Here is a 20,389-nt window from a genome sequence, read left to right as displayed (position 1 = left end):
GCATTGTCTTGCTTAACCAGTGTGTTTATGAATGTGATTGTGTTTCCTTCTGAGTTATATTTAAGTCTGTTTCTCATTTGTCAGGATATACCTTTCCTAGATGACCAATCTCAGGAAGTATTAGTGCTATATGAAGCCTGTATATAACCACCACTGCAGTCAGAACATAGAATGATCCACCATCGTTATTTATTTATTTATCCATTCACCACAGATACATTGTTTTCCCACATCCCCTTCCTTTGAGGGGGGTAGGGCTGGCATCAACGTCATTGTTGAGGTTGAGCTGTAGGTAACCTTGGACCTCTGGTCCTGCTTCTTCTCCAGTGCTAGGATTATAATCATGTGCCCATGTCCGGTTTTATGAGGTGCAAGTGATTAAACCCAGTATTTTAGTGCAAGCTAAGCTTCATTCTACCAACTGAGATTCTCAATAGTTTATACTGTCAAAGTCATCACTGTTCAGATCTGTATTCAGCTCCTGAAGGAGCTAAGTGACTCAGGGCAGGAATCAGCTTGCTTTTGTTGTTTTTTTGTGGTGGTCATGATGAACTTAGTAAACACTAAGAAGCATGGATGGGTTTTGATGTGGCCATATTGGAAACTGGTGCTAGCATATGTGACTATGGTAAGGGGTTTTGATTAGCAGGCACATTATTCCAAATGGAGCTCCTTTAGGGGACCTATGTGAGGTCTGCTGGACACCTCTGGTTTTGTGTCCTCTGTGACTTCCCACCTACTAGTCTCTCTCTTCCTGCCTCATTGGACTAGTACATAAGTATCCTGTATACTCTTCTCTTTCTATGGGCCTATGTTCTGAAGGCCGGGTGAATCAACAACAGCCACATAAGCTTGGGGTCCTAAGAGTTTTCTGTACTGCTTCACTATGTCCAAAACTTTGCAGATAGTCTTTTGGTTTTTTACTTACCTGTGGCCTTAAGGGTATATGGGAGGGTTAAGAAGTTGTCTTTGGGGACACTAGAGTCTCTGAAACTTACTGTGAAGCCAAAGGCAGCCTTTGTAGCTCAGTGTGAGCCTCAAATTCCATGCATGCCCTGAAGTTTACCCAGTAGGTGTTGTATTTTCCAGGCAGGCCTCCAAGTTGTTATCATCTTTTAGTGCTCCTGAAAGGATTTTCTCCTTTTAAGCTCTGCCCTGCTGTCTCCAACAAAAATCTTTTATTTTGTAAGTCATGGACATTAAAAAGATAGTCTTGGTGTAAAATGAATGTGGTTGGAAAGAGTAGATCTTTGCAGAAGAAAACATTGAGGGCTGATTTTACTGGCCTCTGTTCTATGTGGCCTCCAGTAAGTGCAAGGGCACTGCTTTTCTTACCTTATCTAAGTTCTCAGATAAGACACTGTCTCAAGTTGAGAAATACCATTAGTAGTTATGATTTGTCTGTCAGCACAAATAAAATTTGATGTCTTTGGGTGGAGAAAGGTCAACAAAATTCTGACCTCAGTTTTTTTTATAATCTGACTAAAGTCTGAAATTCAGAATTTTACCAAAATGTAACGGAAAATTATAGTGGTGTGGGGCATTGGTGAATGTTTGCTCCGGATACTGTCAATGACAGTGGTTGTTGCTGGTTCTGTTAGCATGCTGCTCTGCCTTGCGTTATGTATGTACTCTCCATTTGAGAAGCTGCTGAATGTCATCCTCTCAGTCTGAGTATTTGTTCTTTCCTCTTGTCAGGGCTGAGGGAGGACGACGGCATGGTTACATGGGACACCTCACAAGGATAGCTAATTGTATTGTGCATAGCACTGACAAGGGTCCGAACAGTGCGTTAGTACAGCAGCTTATCAAAGGTAAGTCATTTAAACAATTCTCTTTACATTTGTGTGAGATCAGAGAGGTGAGGGGTTAAAGTGCTGGGAACACTTTACATTTACACTTTGGGAAAGAAAGATTGAGGTTTCTTTACATATTAGAGATTGTTTGACTATTTCACTGTGGCTCTTGAGAATGTTTGAACCATGTGGTTCTCAGCTATACTGCTGCTCTGATTGCTGCTGTCCATTTAGAAACCAAGCAGCATGCTGGAGTCACTTGCTGTTACAGATCTCTGTTGGTGGCCTGGCTTTTTGTTCTGTTTTTAAAGATTAATCTATTCACCAGACGTAGTAGTAGATGCCTTTAATCCCAGCACTTGGGGGGCAGAGGCAGGCAGATCTCTTGAGTTTGAAGCCAGCCTGGTCTGTGCAGTCAGTTCCCAAATAACCAGAGCTACATAGTGAGACCCTGTCTTCGGTGGGGGTTATTTATTGTATGTGTATGGGCATTTTGCCTCCATGTGTGTCTGTACACCATGTGCATTCAGTATCTGTGGAGGTCTGAAAAGGTTTTTAGATTTCTTCTGGAACTGGAGTTATAGGTGGTTGTGAGTTGCCTGGGATCAAACCCAGGTACTCTAGAAGAGTAGCCAGTTCTCTTAACCCCTAAGCCATCCCTCCAGTCTCCGATCTGGTTTCTTGTTTTTGTATTGGAGTAGAACCACTCAAACTATGATAGTTCTTCCTTTTTCTTCTGAAGTCCTCCCCCGTATATATTAGTGTTTTGCTTATGTGCATGTATATCCACCACATTTGTAACTGCTCAGAAGAAGAGCGTTGGATCTCCTGCAACTTGACTTTATGGATGGTTGTGAATCACCGAATGGGTGCTGGGAACAGAACCTAGGTTCCCTGGAAAAATAACAAATGCTTTTAAGCACTGAACCATCTCTCTTGCATCCAGAATCTAACCCATCCTCCCTCCTGTTGTTACCTGTGAATTAAATTCCTTTTTTTGAGAAACTAAAGCACTGTCAGCATTTCTTCTATGTAAAATGAGAATTTTCGGCTCCCTATGGATTCTTTTTCTACCAGCATTTAAATTTATTCAGCCCAAGGTGACTTGTGTGCCTTCCATATAGGATTCAGAGCTCAAATCCATTTCTGCCAGAATGAGAGTACCAAATGCCCTGACCTGCAGGTCTCTCTCCCAGAGGATATAGTTAGTTCTGAGACTATTTTGAAAGCAAGAAACTGATAAAAGTGTTGGTAAAAAGTGGTGCTCTGTTGAGTGTGCACTGAAAGCCTAGTTCTTACCCAGTAACAGAAAAACTGAGACTGGGCCTCCTATAATTTTGCTTTTTGAGAAGTGCACGCCCTTCCTCATGGTTTGTATCCTTATCAAGGAGAGATGACCATTTGTTCTTGTTCCTTCTTGGAAGTTGCCTGCGTTAAGTATGCACCTGTGTATGGTTGCTTAAACCAGAACTGTCAGGTGATCGATCACCTTTCTATAGTTAGGCCTCTAAGATGTGTAGTCATGCCTTCATTTTTTCAGAAAACCATTGTAAGTCATTCTTTTAAAGTTTCTCTAGAAAGCAGGATTAGGCTGTGGAGCATCCCTTCATGTTTTGTTTATGAAGCTAACATGTAGGAGACAGTACAAGTGCAATCTCAGCATCCAGCAGGGTTCTGTGTATCATTCCTTCATCAGCCTGGTATTTGTCTCAGGATCCCGGTAGAGGACAGAAGCTGATATTTGTAGGCTTCTTAAACTTAACCACATAACAGTTCTTACTCTGACCCTACCCCAAAGACATGTCCTCTTTCAGAAGAGTTGTTTGAAGATACAATTCCATGTTTCATTTCAGCAAAGCATTGTTAGTAATTGCTAAGTCTCGACTCTTACCCAGATCAGGCCTGCATTGTTGGTGGGATGGGGCTTGTTGTTGGGGCTCAAGTCTGTATACTGGGTCTGTTGGACTACTAGGCTGGCCATAGCCAGGACTTCCGCTGATTGGACTCCCCCACATGCTATTCATGTAGCTATTCCTCGAGACTGTGCACTCTTGTCCCTGTGGGTCACTGTATGATAATGCTTTTTTTTTCCTTTTTCACTCTGAAGATCTTCCCGACGAAGTCAGGGAGCGATGGGAGACATTCTGCACGAGCTCCTTGGGAGAGACGAACAAGAGGAACACGGTAGATCTAGTAGGTTTCACAAGGTTACATCTCTGGGGTTTTGGTGCTCTCAACCATTGCTTAGTTACTTGGAATGTGGGCCAAAGATAAGCTTGTAACGCTTTGCAGAAAATAGATAGTATTCACAGCATTCTTGATTTGTTCAGTCATCTCCTAGTGACCTGCCTTGCATGGCAAAAAGGTACTAAAAAGCCACCCATGTCCACTACAGTTCATATTAGTGTCTTGTCTTACCTGGGTTCTGCCCCTAAGCACCTCAGCACCATCTTCTGCCTTTTTCTTGTTCTGTGGCTTTGTACATTGGGCCTCATGTTGCTACTGAGTGCTTAGAACCCCGACTCCTATGGATGCTCCTAGTGTTATAGAATTAAGTTTATTCCCACTTTATGACCATTTTGGAAGAGAGATTTATAGATGACTCGGGAACTTCAGCTTTAGAATGATGAACTGAATTGGTATTTTCAGCCAGGGGATAATGGCATTGATAATTTTTTAAAATTATATTGGACTTTGGAATTTTTTTTTAAATATTAAGTTTTAAGGTGAGTATTGTTATAGTTTTTGCAGATGTGGCACCTGGTGATCAGGTGGTGGCCTGACTGAGAAGTACTGTCAGCACTAGCCACTCACTGTTCCTTGAGTTTCTTAAAATAATACTCTATCATTAACAAATTAGTTCTGTAGCAGGAGGCAGCTCTTCAGATAAGAGCTACAGAGTCAGTCATCCTGTGTCCCTCTGCATAGACCTTTGCTTCTCCATTGACTGGAATAGTGGAGTAATCGCTTTTATATATATTTATTTAACTTTATTTCATGTGCATTGGTGTGAAAGTGTTAGATCCCCTGGAACTGGAGTTACAGAGAGTTGTGAACTGCCATGTGGTTGATGGGAATTGAACCCAGGTCCTTAGAAGAGCAGCCAGTACTCTTAACCACTGAGCCATCTCTCCAGTCCCAAGTAATGACTTTTTAAGGTGGGGTTGATACAGAATTAGGAAGTAATGAAAAGAGATGACTGTATCAGGGAGCTTTGTGGAAATATGTGGTTACAGTAGGTCTGAGGGCTCCCATATGTGCGCCATTGCATGGAAGACAAACCCATACTCAACAGTGCTGGCCAGCAGGATGGGCAGTTTTTTATAAAACTATTCCATATCTGGGTGGTTTCAGCCTCTCTGTGCTAGTCAGTTGGTTAAAACAATTGAGACTTGGTTTGAAACCACCCCAGCTAGTAGTTGGCTGCTGTGAAGAGTGGCACTGTCCTCCGTGTTGTGACATTTTATTCCAGTTGGGTTCCCACTTCAATCATACTGTAGTGATGCAGCTACCAAGATGTCCTTTGTTTTTTGTATATAAAGGAGTATTTTGATTCAGACAGTTTTAAAATTATCCACCTGTGATTGACTTTGTTTCTTTTTTGAGACAGAGTCTTATGATGTAGCTCTGCCTAGTCTGTGATTGATTTTTAAAAAAGATAGAAGTCAAAAATGTCCACTTAAAGCTTGTTACTGAGCTTTTAAAAAAAAAAAAACCAAACTTTTTCTGTGGGACACCAGTTCATACCTATAATCCACAGGAGGATTGCAAGTTCAAGGCTAGGGCTATCAGGTGACTCGTTATATAGAGCACTTGGTGTGGGAACATGAGGATCTGCATTCAATCCCCAGGACCTGGGCATGGCAGCACATACCTATAACCCAGCATCAGGGGAGAGTCAGGAGAATCCCAGCCTGATGGAAATGGTGAGCTCCAGGTCCTAACCTCTGACCTCCACGGTACCCACACACAGACATGCACCGCACATACAGAAACACAGGTGCGAAAACAGAAAAACCCACAAGTTGTTTAGGGCCAGCCTTAGCTACTTTGCAAGACTGAGGCCTAGACTACAAGAAGCATCTCCCTCCTATTTCGCCACTACTTCCATCCCCAAAAAGAAAGAAAAACAACTGTAATCTTGGGTAACTGCAGCAGATTTGTTTGAGAGCAGACCGTAGTAAAGAAGGGTGTCATTGCTGCCTACACTTTCCTCAGCTCATTCACGAGCATCAGTAGGCCTGCAGAGATTTTATAAATACTGAGTGGTGGACATTTACAGTCATTCCATATTGAGAGAAAGCTGATATGAGCACCATCTTTCATTCAAAGTACAGTTCCATTCTCCTTTAGATGTAATCATACCTAAACCACAGAGGTATTAAACAGTAAGATGACCTTGGGAGAAGCCTTCAAAGAAGCCATTGTGGAGGCTCCATGGATAAAGCTCCTGCTGCCAGGGTTTACCTTGAGTTTGATTCCCAGAACTTACACAGTGGATGCAGAGAATAAACTCCCCATAAGTTGACTTCCACCTGTATGTCCTGTGTGTACATCCAAACACACAAAAATGAATTAATAAAAGAATACCAAAGCATGCTGATATCCTGTTGGATTAGCCTCTCTCCCAAGAATTTGCTGCGCTGGCATTGTTGGGTTGGCTTAAGGCCTTTTCTTTCTTAAAGATTTTAAGGATTAGTCTAGTCACCAAAGAGGTTTTACTTATTTCCTTCAGGTTATATTCCAGCCCAGACTATATTCAGTTTACTTTGGTTGGGTTAGGTACATGTTCTACTGTAGAATACTGTTATAAATATAATTTGGTAAATACTGTGGGCCTTATTTATCCTTGAGTAAGTGACAGTGCCTGTGAATGTAGTGTGTGGCCTTAGTAAAGGCACATTCACTGTTGGAGATGTCATTTGGGTATTAATTGAGTTCACCAAGTAGATGACTAGATCTGCTACTTACCTTGTTGCTTTTGTGGCTCATCAATCTCTACACTGTTGAGGAGTATTCATAGCTGAAGCCACTATGTTGGTATGTTGCTTTGGCATATTTTAATATTTTCTTGTTCACATAAGGATAGCTGCTACCACACTTGTCCTACTGCCCCCACTGTATCAGTGTAAGCTGTGTGGGCCTTGGCTCCTGTGATGTCCACTGCAGTATTCTAACTTGGCTCTGAGATGGAGAAATCTCCAGTCTTTCAGGCCCTTCATTTAGAATGAAGCCAAAGTATATGTGTAGTTGGTCCTGTGCTTCTGGTGTTCATGTGAGGGAGCTGGAATGTTATACTTGGGGTGATTGGTCTGGGTTGTTGGGTTGGTTTTGTTTTTACAGTGTTTCATTTTGTAGGCCATGCTGGCCTTAAACTCTAATAGTTCTGCCTCAGCCTCTCAAATGTTTGGATTATAAGCATGCATCACCATACCCAACTTTAAGATTTCATGTTTTAGTTAGATACAAAGAATTGTGAATTCTAAAAATTGGCAAGGACTTAGATTAAAATGAAAACTAGAAAATGTTTTGTACTAACTTTGAGAAGTTGGATTTGTCTCAGTTTTTGCTTATCCCTCCAGCAAAGAGAGTATTTTAGAAGCAATGCTGTTTCTTTCTCAGCATTGACAGACAGGGCCTAGAGGTGGTGTGGAGTGATAGGCACACACCTGTGTGAATTTGTTGCCTATGTAGCTACTAGCTAGGGTGAAGGCAAGAATGTCCTCAGCCTTGGAGCTGGCAGGTGCTGAGAGTCCCCAGTAAGGAACTGATAGTGGCACCTCTTGCTGATGAGCTCCTCCACTCAGCATTCTCCTCGTGCTTAGGGTGTTCTTCGTTCCTTTGGAGTCTTGGGGTATGGTCAGTCCATTGCTCGTTCTCTTGACACATTAGCAGTGCTGACTGCTATTGTGAAAGAGTATGCTACCTTGGGAGCTGCCTTTTCAGTCCTGCAGCAGCTGTCATTCACTGACATGGCGACCTTGGCAAGAGTGTCATTTAATGACTTGCTAGTGTTGGTTATTGTAGACATTCAAGTGCCTGCAGTGCCAATCATAGAAGATACTAGTATTTACCAAGTAGGGGAGAAACACTTTGGAAGCAGCACTTTGTTGAACAACCTGTTCTGTGTCACAGTGCTGAGGAGCTAGTGCCAGGAAGCAAGTTGGGAAGGTTCGGATATAGGTTGTCAAATGACTGGTGAGATGCTCAGCAGGCAAGGAAGCCTTGGAGACCTGAGTTCCATCTCTAGAACCCTTGTAAATATGGAAGGACAGAATTGACTAAACAGTTGTCCTCTGGCCTCTATACATGTGTTATGGCACTTGTAACATGCACGCATGTACGTACATAATAAATTTTTTTAAACACTGCTCAAGGAAAAATTTATTACAGCTACATTAATATAGCCAAAGAGAGGGAAGCAAAGTGCAAAGACCCCAGAGGAGAGACTGCAGTTGTGTGCAGGGGTGAGTATAGAGTCTGCTGTAGCTGTTGTGTCAGAGCAAACAAGGGTGGAAGTGAAGACAAGCAGTGAGACCTTGACTTTGTATTAAGATGAGAAAACACTTGGTTTAGAAGTAAAAAGTAACTTAAATCTATGTACACTTTTGGAATCTCTCTGTGACTTCTGGGCTGAACACAGACTGCAGGGTAAGCTGCTTCACTGGCATTATTCATTAACCCACTCAATAGCTGGTGGTAGGTTTGGTGAAGAATGGTTGATCAGGTTTACATTGTGAGGGTGGCTGGGCAGCTGTGAACAGTCTAGGGTTTTAGCTGAAGAAGTGAAGGTGGCATTTCTGAGCTTCAGATGCCTCAGAAGGGCTGTGTAGTGTAGATCAGGAACTGAGGCTACACATAGCTGGTGGTGAGTGGGTTGGAATTCTGATCCCCTATGATGCAATGAAACCCTCTCTTTAGTTCGCTTATTAATTCTTTCAGATTAAGTGAAATTAAATTATGGTATGGATGACCTCAGAGTCACACCCTCCACTAACTCACAGCTGAAGGTCTGCATGCATTGTGCTGTTAATAATTAGCTAAACTGTCTTTGGAGAAGACCTTGTAAATTGAGTGTAGTAATAACACCTCAATAATGTTAGTTGAGGCAAAAGACTCCTGAGTTCAAGGCCTGCCTAGCCTACATAATGAGAGCCCGACTCCAAAGTGGAGACATTATAAACACTTCCCTGGAGGAAAGTGCTTCAAAGGAGCCACATGTCTGTTTCTTTCTAGTTGCCCCACAAAAGTGTCCTCTTTGTTTAATGGTATGATTAACTCTTATTTTTATGGGGGGAAAGCCTATGGCAGTGGTTTTCAGCCTCTTTCAGCTGTGACCCTTTAATATATTTCCCCATGTTGTGGTGACTCCCAACCATAAAATTATTTCATTGCCACTTCATAATTGAAATTTTGATACTGTTATCATAATGTAAATATTTATGTCCTCAACGGGTTGTGACCCATGGGTTGAGAATCACTGGCCTAAGGTTTCTTTGTACCATAGTTGCACTTAGACAAAGCTCCTGGAAGCAGCCAAGTTTCTGCTTTCTTCATTCATGGCAGCTAACTTCAAATTGTCCTGTTTCTCTGCCCTCTACTTTGGTTATGCCCCAAATACACATTGACCTGGCATGGTATGTACTGGTTTGCTAATGGCAGGCTATGAAGTTGCCTTAGATTTGGCAGAGGAACACTTACATTTACCTCTACCTAGAATACTCAAATTAAAAGCACAGAAGAACAGGCATGGAACACATGCCTGTAGTCCTACCACTTGGGAGGCAGAGTGAGGCAGGTAGATCTGATCCTGAAGCAAAACAATATAAAGAACTCTAGAGAGTTCAATTTAAGTGACCTTCAAAAGTATAACACTTGTAGAATTTCACTGACTGTTCATTCTCGTAGGTGCTAACAGTGAGGGCTATTTTCAGTGCAGTGCTAGATCCATGCTTACCTTAACCTCTTTCAGCACATTTCTGATTAGCAAGCATCACTTGGCCATGAATGGTGAATAGTTCATGTTGGTGTTTTTCTTAGTTTTTGAGAGTTTACTACTCTCTATGGGGCAGGGAGGTCACATTTTCAGAGGGTCTTTTATTAGTCAGGGGACTGTTGACTTAACGAGCATTTGTGACTAGTGGGGTGTTTTTGTTTTTGTTTTGTTTTGTTTTGTTTTTGGTATAGGTAGAAAAGTCAAGACTGAAGTGAAATGGTTATCTATAAACTGAGCTCTGTAGTGACTCATGAGTGACCCCTAGGGTGGTGTTTTACCCACAGGCCTGACACATATGTGCTAGTTCATCTGCACACTGTAGTATTACTTCTGCCTTCCCCCTTGAATGGAATAATTCATCCTTCCTGTGTGATTCCTGGGGATGCTAGTCCTGAGGAGTGGAACCACCAGCCAGCTGGGTGTGCAGCCAGAGAGTGGGCTCTACATTGACTGGGTGTGCTTGACAACCTGACTGCTATTTCTGGGGTTTTTTGGTTTTTCAGTACATCGAAACAAAAATTGAATGTGATATTTTTTCCATAAAAAATGCTGATAAAAATGTCCACCACTTTTCTATGTTAAATAGTTTTTTACATTTTTATGCATATAGGTTACAACCTGCCATATTCATTCATCCAGTGATGATGAAATTGACTTTAAAGACACGGGTTTCTCACAGGATTCCTCTTTGCAGCAAGTGAGTCACACCTAAAGCTTTGCTATTTATTTTTATCTTAATGCATAGTTTAGCTGCCCTTGGGAGTCAGCATCTGTCACTGTGTTAGAATGTGGTTTGGGGTTGCTACCAATTAGGCAAAAATGATTTAAACAGGGAGAGCTGGGGACTTGCCAGATGGGCTTATACTGTTGTGTTCCTGGGTGAGAATGAGGAATGAGCACTACATGCAACAAGTAAAATAGCAGGTCACTTCACATGCTCACTGTGCAGACCTTAATGGCACTGCATTGTCACTTACATTCATGGCAGAGACCTTGGTTAAGAGCGACAGAAAACAGAATCTAGATAATCCTCCCTCAGCACAGTTTAATTGTGTTGTGTAGCATCTAAATGAAGTTTTAATACGAATCATTCTTGACACTCCTGCCCCCAACTTGCCTCCATGTGTTAACTGCATTTAATTTTTCTGGCAAAAACAGGATTTTGATATTGATATGTACTAACTTATCATACTTTTGGTTATTCTTAGAAATCTAACAGTTGGTTTATGTTTCTACTAGGGGTTGAGTTTAAGAGTTCAAAATAGAAGTAGATGGCCAGCTCCACAATTTTGTTCACCACCACTTTTTACTGGCAGGTGCTTGGCTTCTTTCTCAGTCTCAGCGCAGTATGAAGCGTCTAATTCTCTTGCGTAGCTGTTTTTTGCTTCCAAGTTGCATGCCCATCACATTCCAGTATTGCAACTGAGCAATTGGCTTGCTTTTGATGCTGAAGAAGTTTAGTCTTTCCCAGACAGAAAGATGAAAATTTAGTACTTGCTGGTCTCACTATGTTTCTTGACACTAGCTTTGGTTCACAGCTATTCCCCTAAAGTTAGTGGAGAAGCAGTGTTTTCTTGGAAAGCACACATCTTGCTTTTTTAAGAAGCTCTGACTACCTAGGAGTCCAGCACAACACACTGTGCTACAAGCAGATGAGACCTATGAAGGTGGTTTGTACCTGTTAAAATCTAGTATTAAGAAAGAGATGCCTGGGCCTGTGAGATGCTGCTAAGTCTGCAGAGCTGAGTTTGATCCCCAGAACCCACATGGTGGAAGGAGAGAACTGAACTGCCGAGTCAGAGGACTTTGACCTCCACATGCACACACACTAAATAATTTTAAAAATACATAAAGAGAAAAGGGATGCTTTGAATATCTTCCTAACTATGTTGGTAAACTTTGTTATACATATCCTCTCACTACTCTAAATCAAACTGTAGACTTTGCATATGCCTAAACTTACAGTATGGATCCAATCTAGACATTTTTTCTAGGCATGTAGAAAGTGGGTTGTCTCATTTATTTTAATACCTGGTTCTAGAGCCATGTCTGTTTTGGGATGTTTTCTCATTCAGTTCAGTTATAAAACTGGGGTTTCCTGACATAGCCCTGGCCAGGACCCTCAGCTTAGGGGCTCTATTCCTTGCCTGTAACCTCTCTATATAGGAAGTAGTCGCTGGTTACTCTGATTGACATGCTTGCAGTGGCTCTTTTTTGCATACTTAAATTATGAACCAATCATGGACTGTTTTGAAATTAATCTGATATAAGTGTGTTTCTGGAGAAAGAGGATCTAGGTTAACCTAACAGCACTGTCATAGTCTCCCCTGTCGGCAGAATGTTTATCTGTAGATAACAGGTTGCTAAATTTCTCTTTCCTGTTTAAAGTTGGGCTTCCTTCTCAGGGTCCCTAAGTGTGCTGAATGCAGGACAGTCATTTACAAGGTACCCCATCACAGATGTGGGCCTGAGCAGTTAGCCAGTGTCTTGTAATGTGTGTGTCTCTGTCAGTTTTGTTTTGCTCTAGTACTTTCTGGGTTCCTAGTGTGCCCCACCTTTGCTTCCCAGAGGTGAGGAGGAAACGAGCTCTTCCCCTGTACTGGATGGACAGGTGTCAGAAGTAAGCTGACACCTCTAGCACCCCACATCACATGCAGGCTTGGGATAAGTCAGACTCAGTTCAGAGCAGTTTCAGCGCTCAGGATGGCAGTACTGTTAGAGATCTGTCCCCACCCTCTCCAGGATGGCAGTACTTGACAGTACTCCTTAATGTTATTATAGCCATGTGTGTTGCTTTCCAGGCTAGGACATGTGAATTTTTAGCACTCTTGCATGTAGACTGTACAGCCCTTCACTTTGGCCTTGTTGGTTTCTATAGCAGTAGTGTAGAAAGCCAATACAGACAGGAAGTCCTTTTCTTTTCTCAGAAGCTGTGCTAGACCGAGAACAGAGAAGTCTCTATCCCGTCTTCTGTCAGTTGCCATAGCTCTGTCTAGGTGCATAGGATTGACAAGTAAAAAGTACATGTGGGTACATGTGAATGTATCTGTATATGTACATGTATGTATACATACATTTACAATGTATTTGCTGTTGTATATTTACTGGTGAAGTGTTGAACTTCAAGGAACATTTCTTCTCAGTTATATCCAAAAGAATTGTATTACAAGTGGCATGAAGAGTTTGAAGAAAGCCAATAAATACATTAAACAGAACATCTAGGAGGGATCCTTGTCTTGCTCTGAAATTCTAGTCTAGATAAATCTATAGCCCATCTTATGTTGTTTGCTCAACAGATGACCCATGGGTCCTTTATACACCTGGGAAGTATCAAGCATCTGTTTTGCCTCATAAGCAATGAGGCTCCAAGTCAGAGGACCTGGTTTTCTTTTGCTGATGTGACTGTGAAAGCTGCCTGTCCCATTTTTCTTTGTTTCCCAGAGTTCTAGAACTTTTTCCTTTTCTTCTGCTCTAATCAACTTCCTGTGACTACTTCAGTTGCTCTCCAGACCTTACCCAGTACAGTCCTGCCACACCACCTCTTTGGATACACTGTGAATGCCTGCCTCATAGCCAGCTGCTCACTGTCCCCATACACCCACGAACTCATGTCATGCCATCTCTAGGAGCCTGATTGGGGAGGGTATTGTCTTGCTTGAGAGGAAAGTGAGTCTTGGGTTGGTTAGGTTTTCCTTGTTTTTGTTTTGTTTTCACACCTGAGCAAAATATTACTTCCAAAGCCAAACATGATGTTTACTTTTAAATTACATACAATTTGGATTATCCATGCCATAATTCCCTGCTATAAGAGTTAGTGTGGTCAAGATGAATGACAGATGTATTTGTGCAGTGGAGGGTGGGGTCTGTGGGCTCTGCTGAGGTAAAGAACCAAGGAGAAATCAATCAATTGTTCCTTTGCAGCCAGATGCCTCAAAAGCCCTCTGTGCTGTTACATGGGTCCCACTTCTGGTTCTGTCCTTGACCACATGTGGTACTCATAGGGTGACCCTGTGGTCCTGTATTTATTGTCTGAATGAGAGGGAAGAGGTGAGGCTGCACTTGGTGTCTTTGTGTAGCGAGGGCATGTTTCCTGATGTCGTCAGTAGACTGTCAGCACTTGGATTGAGCCCCAGTATAAGATTCCCCCATTTTCCAATTGGGAAGACTCACCTGAGCCTGATGGGAATAGAATTGCCTCTTCTGTAGACCTTGCAGTATTCCAGGCTTTTCTGAACAATTTCTAATGAGGTTAAAACTTCTTGCCCCATTTCCCAGGTAGGTTGTATAGAAGTAAGTGTTCCTTATCTCAGACTGTCCCCAGCCTCCAAAACTTAGACCAGCATTTCATTTGTAGAGTCGTGATTATGTCCATCAGTCTTTCTTCCTTTGATGCTGTTTTTGCTATGGTGGATGGGAGTGGGGATATGGTGGGGACCAGGGGAGGGTGGGAAGTTGTGGGTGGTGTGTTACAGTTTAGGGTGCTGTTGGTTGTGTTTGGAGATGATGGTACTTCTGATAATTTCAGACTTACATGTCTCTCACCTCTTCACACTAAGGTTACCCAGTTATCTGTTATCTGTCCAGAGACTATTTATAATAGTCACTTTTTAGTGAGATCACTTAAGTATTTCTTTATGATGTGTAATGGAGCAATTTGTGTATCACATTTCAAAATTCCCCCTTTTGGGGTAAAATGTGTCTGAAATTATTTGATTTTTCTTTTCTTTAAAGAAAAACACACCAACTTTTAAAGCCACATGGCTGTGTGAATTAAAGTGGTTTCTGGAACACAAATGGGCAAATAATGTATAGAATGTCATTAGAATCATGATGTCACTGTCACTGGTCCTGGGATTGCCAGGCCTTTTCTGATTATCAGATGCAACAAATGACGTCCAATTTTATTGACCAGTTTGGCTTCAACGATGAGAAGTTTGCAGATCAAGACGACATTGGCAAGTGAGTATTATTCTCCTGTTTCCTTGGTGACACAAGCTTTTTGTGAAGTGCTGCCAATCTCTTGACTTCTTGGATTCTGTAAATCCCTGAGTTGGGAGGTCCACCCTGTTTATTTGCAGCATCCAATTTTGTACCTGGGTAATTAGTTTAACAGCTAAGGGACACACTCCAAGGAACCCTGCAGGGTCAGGGGCAAGTGAGCTTTGTTTTTGAGATGAGTCTTACTGCTTTGCCCCTTACTGGTGTTGAAGCTGTGAGCTCAAGCATCTTCCTGCCTCAGCTTTCTAAGCATCTGGTACCATAGGTGCCTGCCCTTGCCCTCCACTTACCCTTTTTATAAAGACCCCAGCCACTGTTCTGCTCTTTTTAGCATGCAATGGCATTACTGCAAGTAATTCAGTAATTCCTTCCCATGTTTGCTATCTGCTCACAGGTATCACTCATTGTATAGTTTATTGTTGAGTACTGCATTCCAGCAGATGACCAGGGCAGTAGATCAACCCTGCTTACATGTGCTTTCTGCTCTGGGGGAGTCCCTGTAAGGATGTTTGGGTTATTTTCCAAGAGCAAAGCACTCTAACCATTGTTTTGTGTTCAGGGTCAAAGGAAGAGAGGGAATTAGAAACTGTGGCAAAGCAGTGGGTGGAAATGTACAGGAGATTGGCAGAACTGAGAGCCAGCATCTAGCATGGGAAGAACACATCCCAACGTGAGGATCATGGGTTATTGAGAACAGGGGTGAAGGAAAAATTTAAGCCACTCTGATTAGATCTCAGGCAGTGACTCTCACTGAGTCCACTGTGACACGTAATAGTAGTTTGCAATAATTGTTGGACTTTAACCATTATAGGCTATAATTTTTTTTTTTTTTTTTTGAGTTTGCAGTCTGGGAAGCTAAAGTCTTTTGACAGCACACTTCTGGCACTGTGGAGCAGAGGCTCTACTGCAAACAGCAGCCACTGAGGCATCCAGCTGCCCTCCACATTGACTGATTTCTGTCCAGAATGAACAAGAACAAACACTGCATAAGGCATTTATACATTTGCCATGTTAGCAATCTATTGCAAAGTTAGAATACACACACACACACACACACACACACACACTCACATACACACACACACACTCCTCACCTCATCCCTGCTCGACATCTTGGATTTTCCCATCTGGACTCTTCTAAGTGTTACTGGTTGAGAATTGGCATTCTCTTTCAGAATACGGTGCTTGGGCTGGTGACTGGTTAGAACTGAGCTTTGAAGATTGATGACATTGTCCCACCGCTGACAGTCATGTAGCTCATTATGACTGCATTTACCCCCACTGTCATGAAGGCACGATGACAGGATTGCCCTATGTTTCGTGTATGACAGTGTTTTTGTGCTTTTTAGTGTTTGGGCATGGTTATTAGGAAGTTTTTTTTCTTGGTTTTCTTGGTATGATCCCTGGAACCATAATTGGCACAGAAGATAGAAATACATTGTAGAAAGGCTGTCAGGGAGCTCACAGCCTCATCTCAACAGGCTCCCATCCCAGCTGTCCTCTGTATCCATTCATTAGTACCAGGGAGGGCACAATTGAACACAGCAAGGTAGGTGGGCGTATTACTGATGGGGACTACAATGATAATTTAAGTACTTCAAATTCTGAGAATTTTAGAGCATTGTTTATATCCACCTATGGGTGATTAGCAATTCTTATACTTTCTTTACAGTGTTTCTTTTGATCGAGTGTCAGACATCAACTTTACTCTCAATACAAATGAAAGTGTAAGTATAAAAGTTTCCTGTTGTAAGGGATGTGCTGCTGCACTGACTGTTTGCCCTGAGCCCAAGGCCCCTTTGTACGCTGGGATCCTACATCCCAGGTGACCAAGTGTCACCTGGTCATGATGTCTGCCTGAACCTGCAAGCAGTAATTTACAACCTGTGACTAAGCTAATGGGACCCTGGTCACTTGTGATTGCACCATAGACATTTGACCTTCGTTTCCTGTCTCTTTTGTAAGAAAAGAACTTAGATTGGATCAGTATCAGTCTCTGCCAAGTTTCTCTGTAGATAGGACATTTGTGGCATTTTAATGGTGCTGTCTTGATTTTAGGTTGAGTATCATGAGAAAGTACTTTTAGCTGCTGCCTCAGGTTGCAGCAGCTCCTCATGGCTTCCTGGGCTGGTAGCAGCAGGCGGGAGGGATCCAGGCCTTTTCCTTGTTGGTCATATTGAAGACTTATCTCTGGAACAAAAAGGAAGCTCAGAATGAAATGGGTTGGCTTGTGAGATACAAGAAAACTCATGAGGAGAGTGTATCCAGACCTTTTACATGTAGTTTAAAGTCCAGTCTTTCTTGGGAATTTTTATTTTATTTACATAGAAGCTAGCATTTTATTTTTATGCTTTATTTGGTTATATGTGATGGCACCTTTTTGCAAAAAGCAAATGGGGGAATAAACAATTTTCACTGGTAATTTGGGAGAGAAGACAGTTCTGGCTTTAGTAGTTCTGATTTTAGTTGTATTTTCTCTTTTGCTTACCTTTTTTTTTTTTTCTGTAGGGAAATATTGCCCTGTTTGAAGCATGTTGTAAAGAACGGATACAGCAGTTTGACGATGGCGGCTCTGATGAGGAAGATATCTGGGAAGAGAAACACATTGCATTTACTCCAGAATCCCAGAGGAGGTCCAGGTGAGCCGTAGTGTCTCACAGCAAGAGATTGGCACATGGCGCCACCAATGTAAGCTGAACCCAAGGCCAGTGCTTTGTTTGGTCCAGAGAAATGCTCTTAAGAATGGACAGACCACTGGAGAAGATGACCCAGTGGTGGTTAAGAGCACAGACGACATCATTTTGATTCCCAGGACCCATATGACAGCTCATAGCCACCTATAACTCCAGTTCCAAGGGATCCATTGCCCTCTCTGGCCTCTTTTGGCCCAGAAATACATGCAAACAAAATACACATACACATTAAGTAAATAGACAAGCAAAAAATAACAAGAGGATGGGCCAGCCCGCCTCTGTCTTTCCAAGAACATGGCAGGTAAAGCTATCCTAAAAATCTCTTTACGTAGGAAGAGATTGAAATAGGAGCGGCGGGGCTGCATTCCCGGCACCTCGGCCGCCTGCTAGCTCATGCCCGAAATAACAACACACAAACTGTATTAATTTAAACACTGCTTGCCCATTATATCTAGCCTCTTCTCGGCTAACTCTCGCACCTGGACTAGCCATTTCTAGTAATGTGTGTAAGCACCCCAAGGTGCGCTTACTGGGAAGATTCTAGCCTACATCCATCCTGGGTCGGAGTTGCCTGGGAGAGCAGAGCCTGGCATCTCTGCTCCAGAGAGCAGAGCTGTCGGGTTTCTCCGGGAGCAGAGCAGAGTCTGACCTCACTTCTTCCTCCCAGAATTCTATTCTGTTTACTCCACCCACCTATGTTCTAACCAATAAAATGGGCCAAGCCAGTTTCTTCCTCCATCATTTCCCCTTTTTCTGTTTAAACAAAAAAAGAAGGCTTTAACTTTAACGGAGCAAAATTACAAAACAGTTATCAAGTAAAAATTACAATAATCTATTTCATAACTAAGGAAAACTATAACTAACTATTCTTGAACTCCTTCAAAGATTCCAGAAAGATACAATATTACCTAAGCAAACAAGAAATCCAAAGCTCTAGAAATGACAGAGACATCTCGCTGCCTGGACAGTCACCCAAAGTTATTCTGTACCGTTGAGGCATCCATCTTCAGTCTACAGGCCAGTCTGATGGAAGGGAAGCCTTTATCCCTCGAGATTCCCGCTTCTCAGGTGACAGCAGCTGTATCAAACTGACCAAAGCAAAACAGAACACTAACTAGGGCACTGTGGCTTCAACTTGAATTTTTTAAAATACAGATTTGATGAGTGAGTGCACACATGCATGTACGGCATGATCGCTCGTCTGATATGAGACGCAGGTTTGAGCTTCTGCTGTTTGCAGGTTCCAGAAGCATTTAGTAGGCTATTGCTACACTCCTGTAATGCAGGAGGTGCCTTCAGAGCAGCTGCTGTGTAGCAAATGCCGTTCTAAGTGCTTCGTGAGTATGAGTGCGCACATCGGAAACAGACACTCCCTTCGGCTTTGTTTCTCAGATGAGGCCTGGGACACACAGTTTTAATGGTATGACCAAATGCCGCATTCTCGAAGGGCTGGTTTATGAGAGAAATGGAACTCAAATTCACGCAGTCTGGTTCTGAAGTTCAAAGTCTATCGCGCTGCTGTAGCCCAGTGAAACTGTGTGCTCCCAGACCTCCTGGAAAGCTTGTTAGGACAGACTGCTGGCAGTCACAGATCCTGACTCAGCAGATCTACAGAAAGCCAGGCATCAGCCACTCAGGGAGCGACCAGCTGATGCTGATTCTGAGGCCTTGAAGAGCATTTGAGAAGGCAACTAAGTGCCCCTGAGAGAGGCTGGATTCTCCAGGCTTCTCCCTCCACTCTGAGACAGGGACCCATGCACTGTGACTCTGTGCCCCCCTCCTTTTAACTTGGGTCTCCTTTGCAGGTAGCTAGTGAAGAACTTTTATTTATCTATGTATTTAGGTTGTGCACGTGTGTGCTTACACATGTGTTCCTCAGCACATGCATGGGTACAAGTCAGAGGCATCTTTCAGGATCCAGTTTATTCCTTTTAGTGTTTGGGTCCTGGGATCAGATTCAGTTCATCAGGCTTGACACAAAGCAGTTTTACCCACTGAACCATCTCTGTCCAACAAGTAATGTTTAGCCAATCAGTCACCTTCTCTGAGTTCAGTGAGAAAATTCTTTTTAAAAATAGTGAACTGCTGAGACCCCTACATCAGCCTCTTTTCTCTACACACATGAATGCATGCATACACACATGTGCTTGCTCTCTGCCTTCTTCCTTCCCTCCTTCTCCAAAAAGTCAAGGAGGTCAGTTCATTAAGAGGACATAACAGTCTTAAACTGCTTTTTACCAAATGACACAGTTTCAAATTAAACAGACAAAAATGGGTAGAACTGCAAATGCAAAGTGTGGTAAACAAATTGAGTTGCAGGCAGATCATTCAGCACCCCTCTTGGTAATTAATAAAATAAACAAAATTCATGCCTGCTAAGTAGACTGCTTGAACCACACCATCTTCCAGCATATACTACTTGCACCTTTATAAAATAGATATTCTGCCAAGGAAAAGAACACAACAAAAGACCACATCCAGACCATAAAAGCAAGTCTGAGAAAATTCTGAAAGCTTCTGATAGAAGAGTTAAATTGTCTGTAGGAACTGGATATGGAGGCACATGCCTGTTACCTTAACACTTGGGAACTAGTGCAAAATTGTGAGTGAGCTCTAGGCCAGCCCTTGGATACATAATGAGACTGGAAGGTGGGTGAGGAGACTTCATAGTTTTTCAGATTGAAGGAAAATAAAATGCCAGTATAGCAGAACGTGGGGAATAATTGGCTACATTAAATTAAAAGTATCTCACATCAGTAGCTTTGGTTTATACATCAAGAAAATAGAAAATGAGCAAATTAAAGCCAAGTAATCTAGTATAAAGATTAGAGTAGAATCTGAACTACAACAAAAGCAACAGAGGAAGCTAGATGTTTCTCTTTGAGAAGATCATTGTCATAAGTTTC

The 20,389-nt window shown here is 42.4% G+C and overlaps 1 protein-coding gene across 18 annotated transcripts in view; it reads left to right on the top strand.

The window, feature by feature from the left end:
• Ppp6r3 (protein phosphatase 6 regulatory subunit 3) overlaps window positions 1–20,389 on the top strand; it is a 138,855-nt gene that overhangs the window by 99,495 nt on the left and 18,971 nt on the right. For 8 of the 18 annotated variants that reach the window (XM_050137023.1, XM_050137034.1, XM_050137017.1 and 5 more), the window contains 6 exons: window positions 1,699–1,814; window positions 3,904–3,989; window positions 10,403–10,489; window positions 14,654–14,751; window positions 16,463–16,517; window positions 17,299–17,429. In XM_050137023.1, coding sequence (XP_049992980.1) covers window positions 1,699–1,814; window positions 3,904–3,989; window positions 10,403–10,489; window positions 14,654–14,751; window positions 16,463–16,517; window positions 17,299–17,429 — 573 coding nt within the window. The remainder of the gene's footprint in view (window positions 1–1,698; window positions 1,815–3,903; window positions 3,990–10,402; window positions 10,490–14,653; window positions 14,752–16,462; window positions 16,518–17,298; window positions 17,430–20,389) is intronic. The other 10 variants (XM_050137027.1, XM_050137024.1, XM_050137025.1 and 7 more) reach the window with 5 other exon arrangements.

The sequence above is a fragment of the Alexandromys fortis genome, unplaced genomic scaffold (genome assembly GCF_014885135.2).
Source record: "Alexandromys fortis isolate MF-2015 unplaced genomic scaffold, M_Fortis_MF-2015_v1.1 scaffold_3, whole genome shotgun sequence".
Taxonomy (NCBI): Eukaryota; Metazoa; Chordata; class Mammalia; order Rodentia; family Cricetidae; genus Alexandromys; species Alexandromys fortis.
Note: the sequence above shows the minus strand (reverse complement) of the source record. Positions and strands in the feature narration are given on the sequence as shown.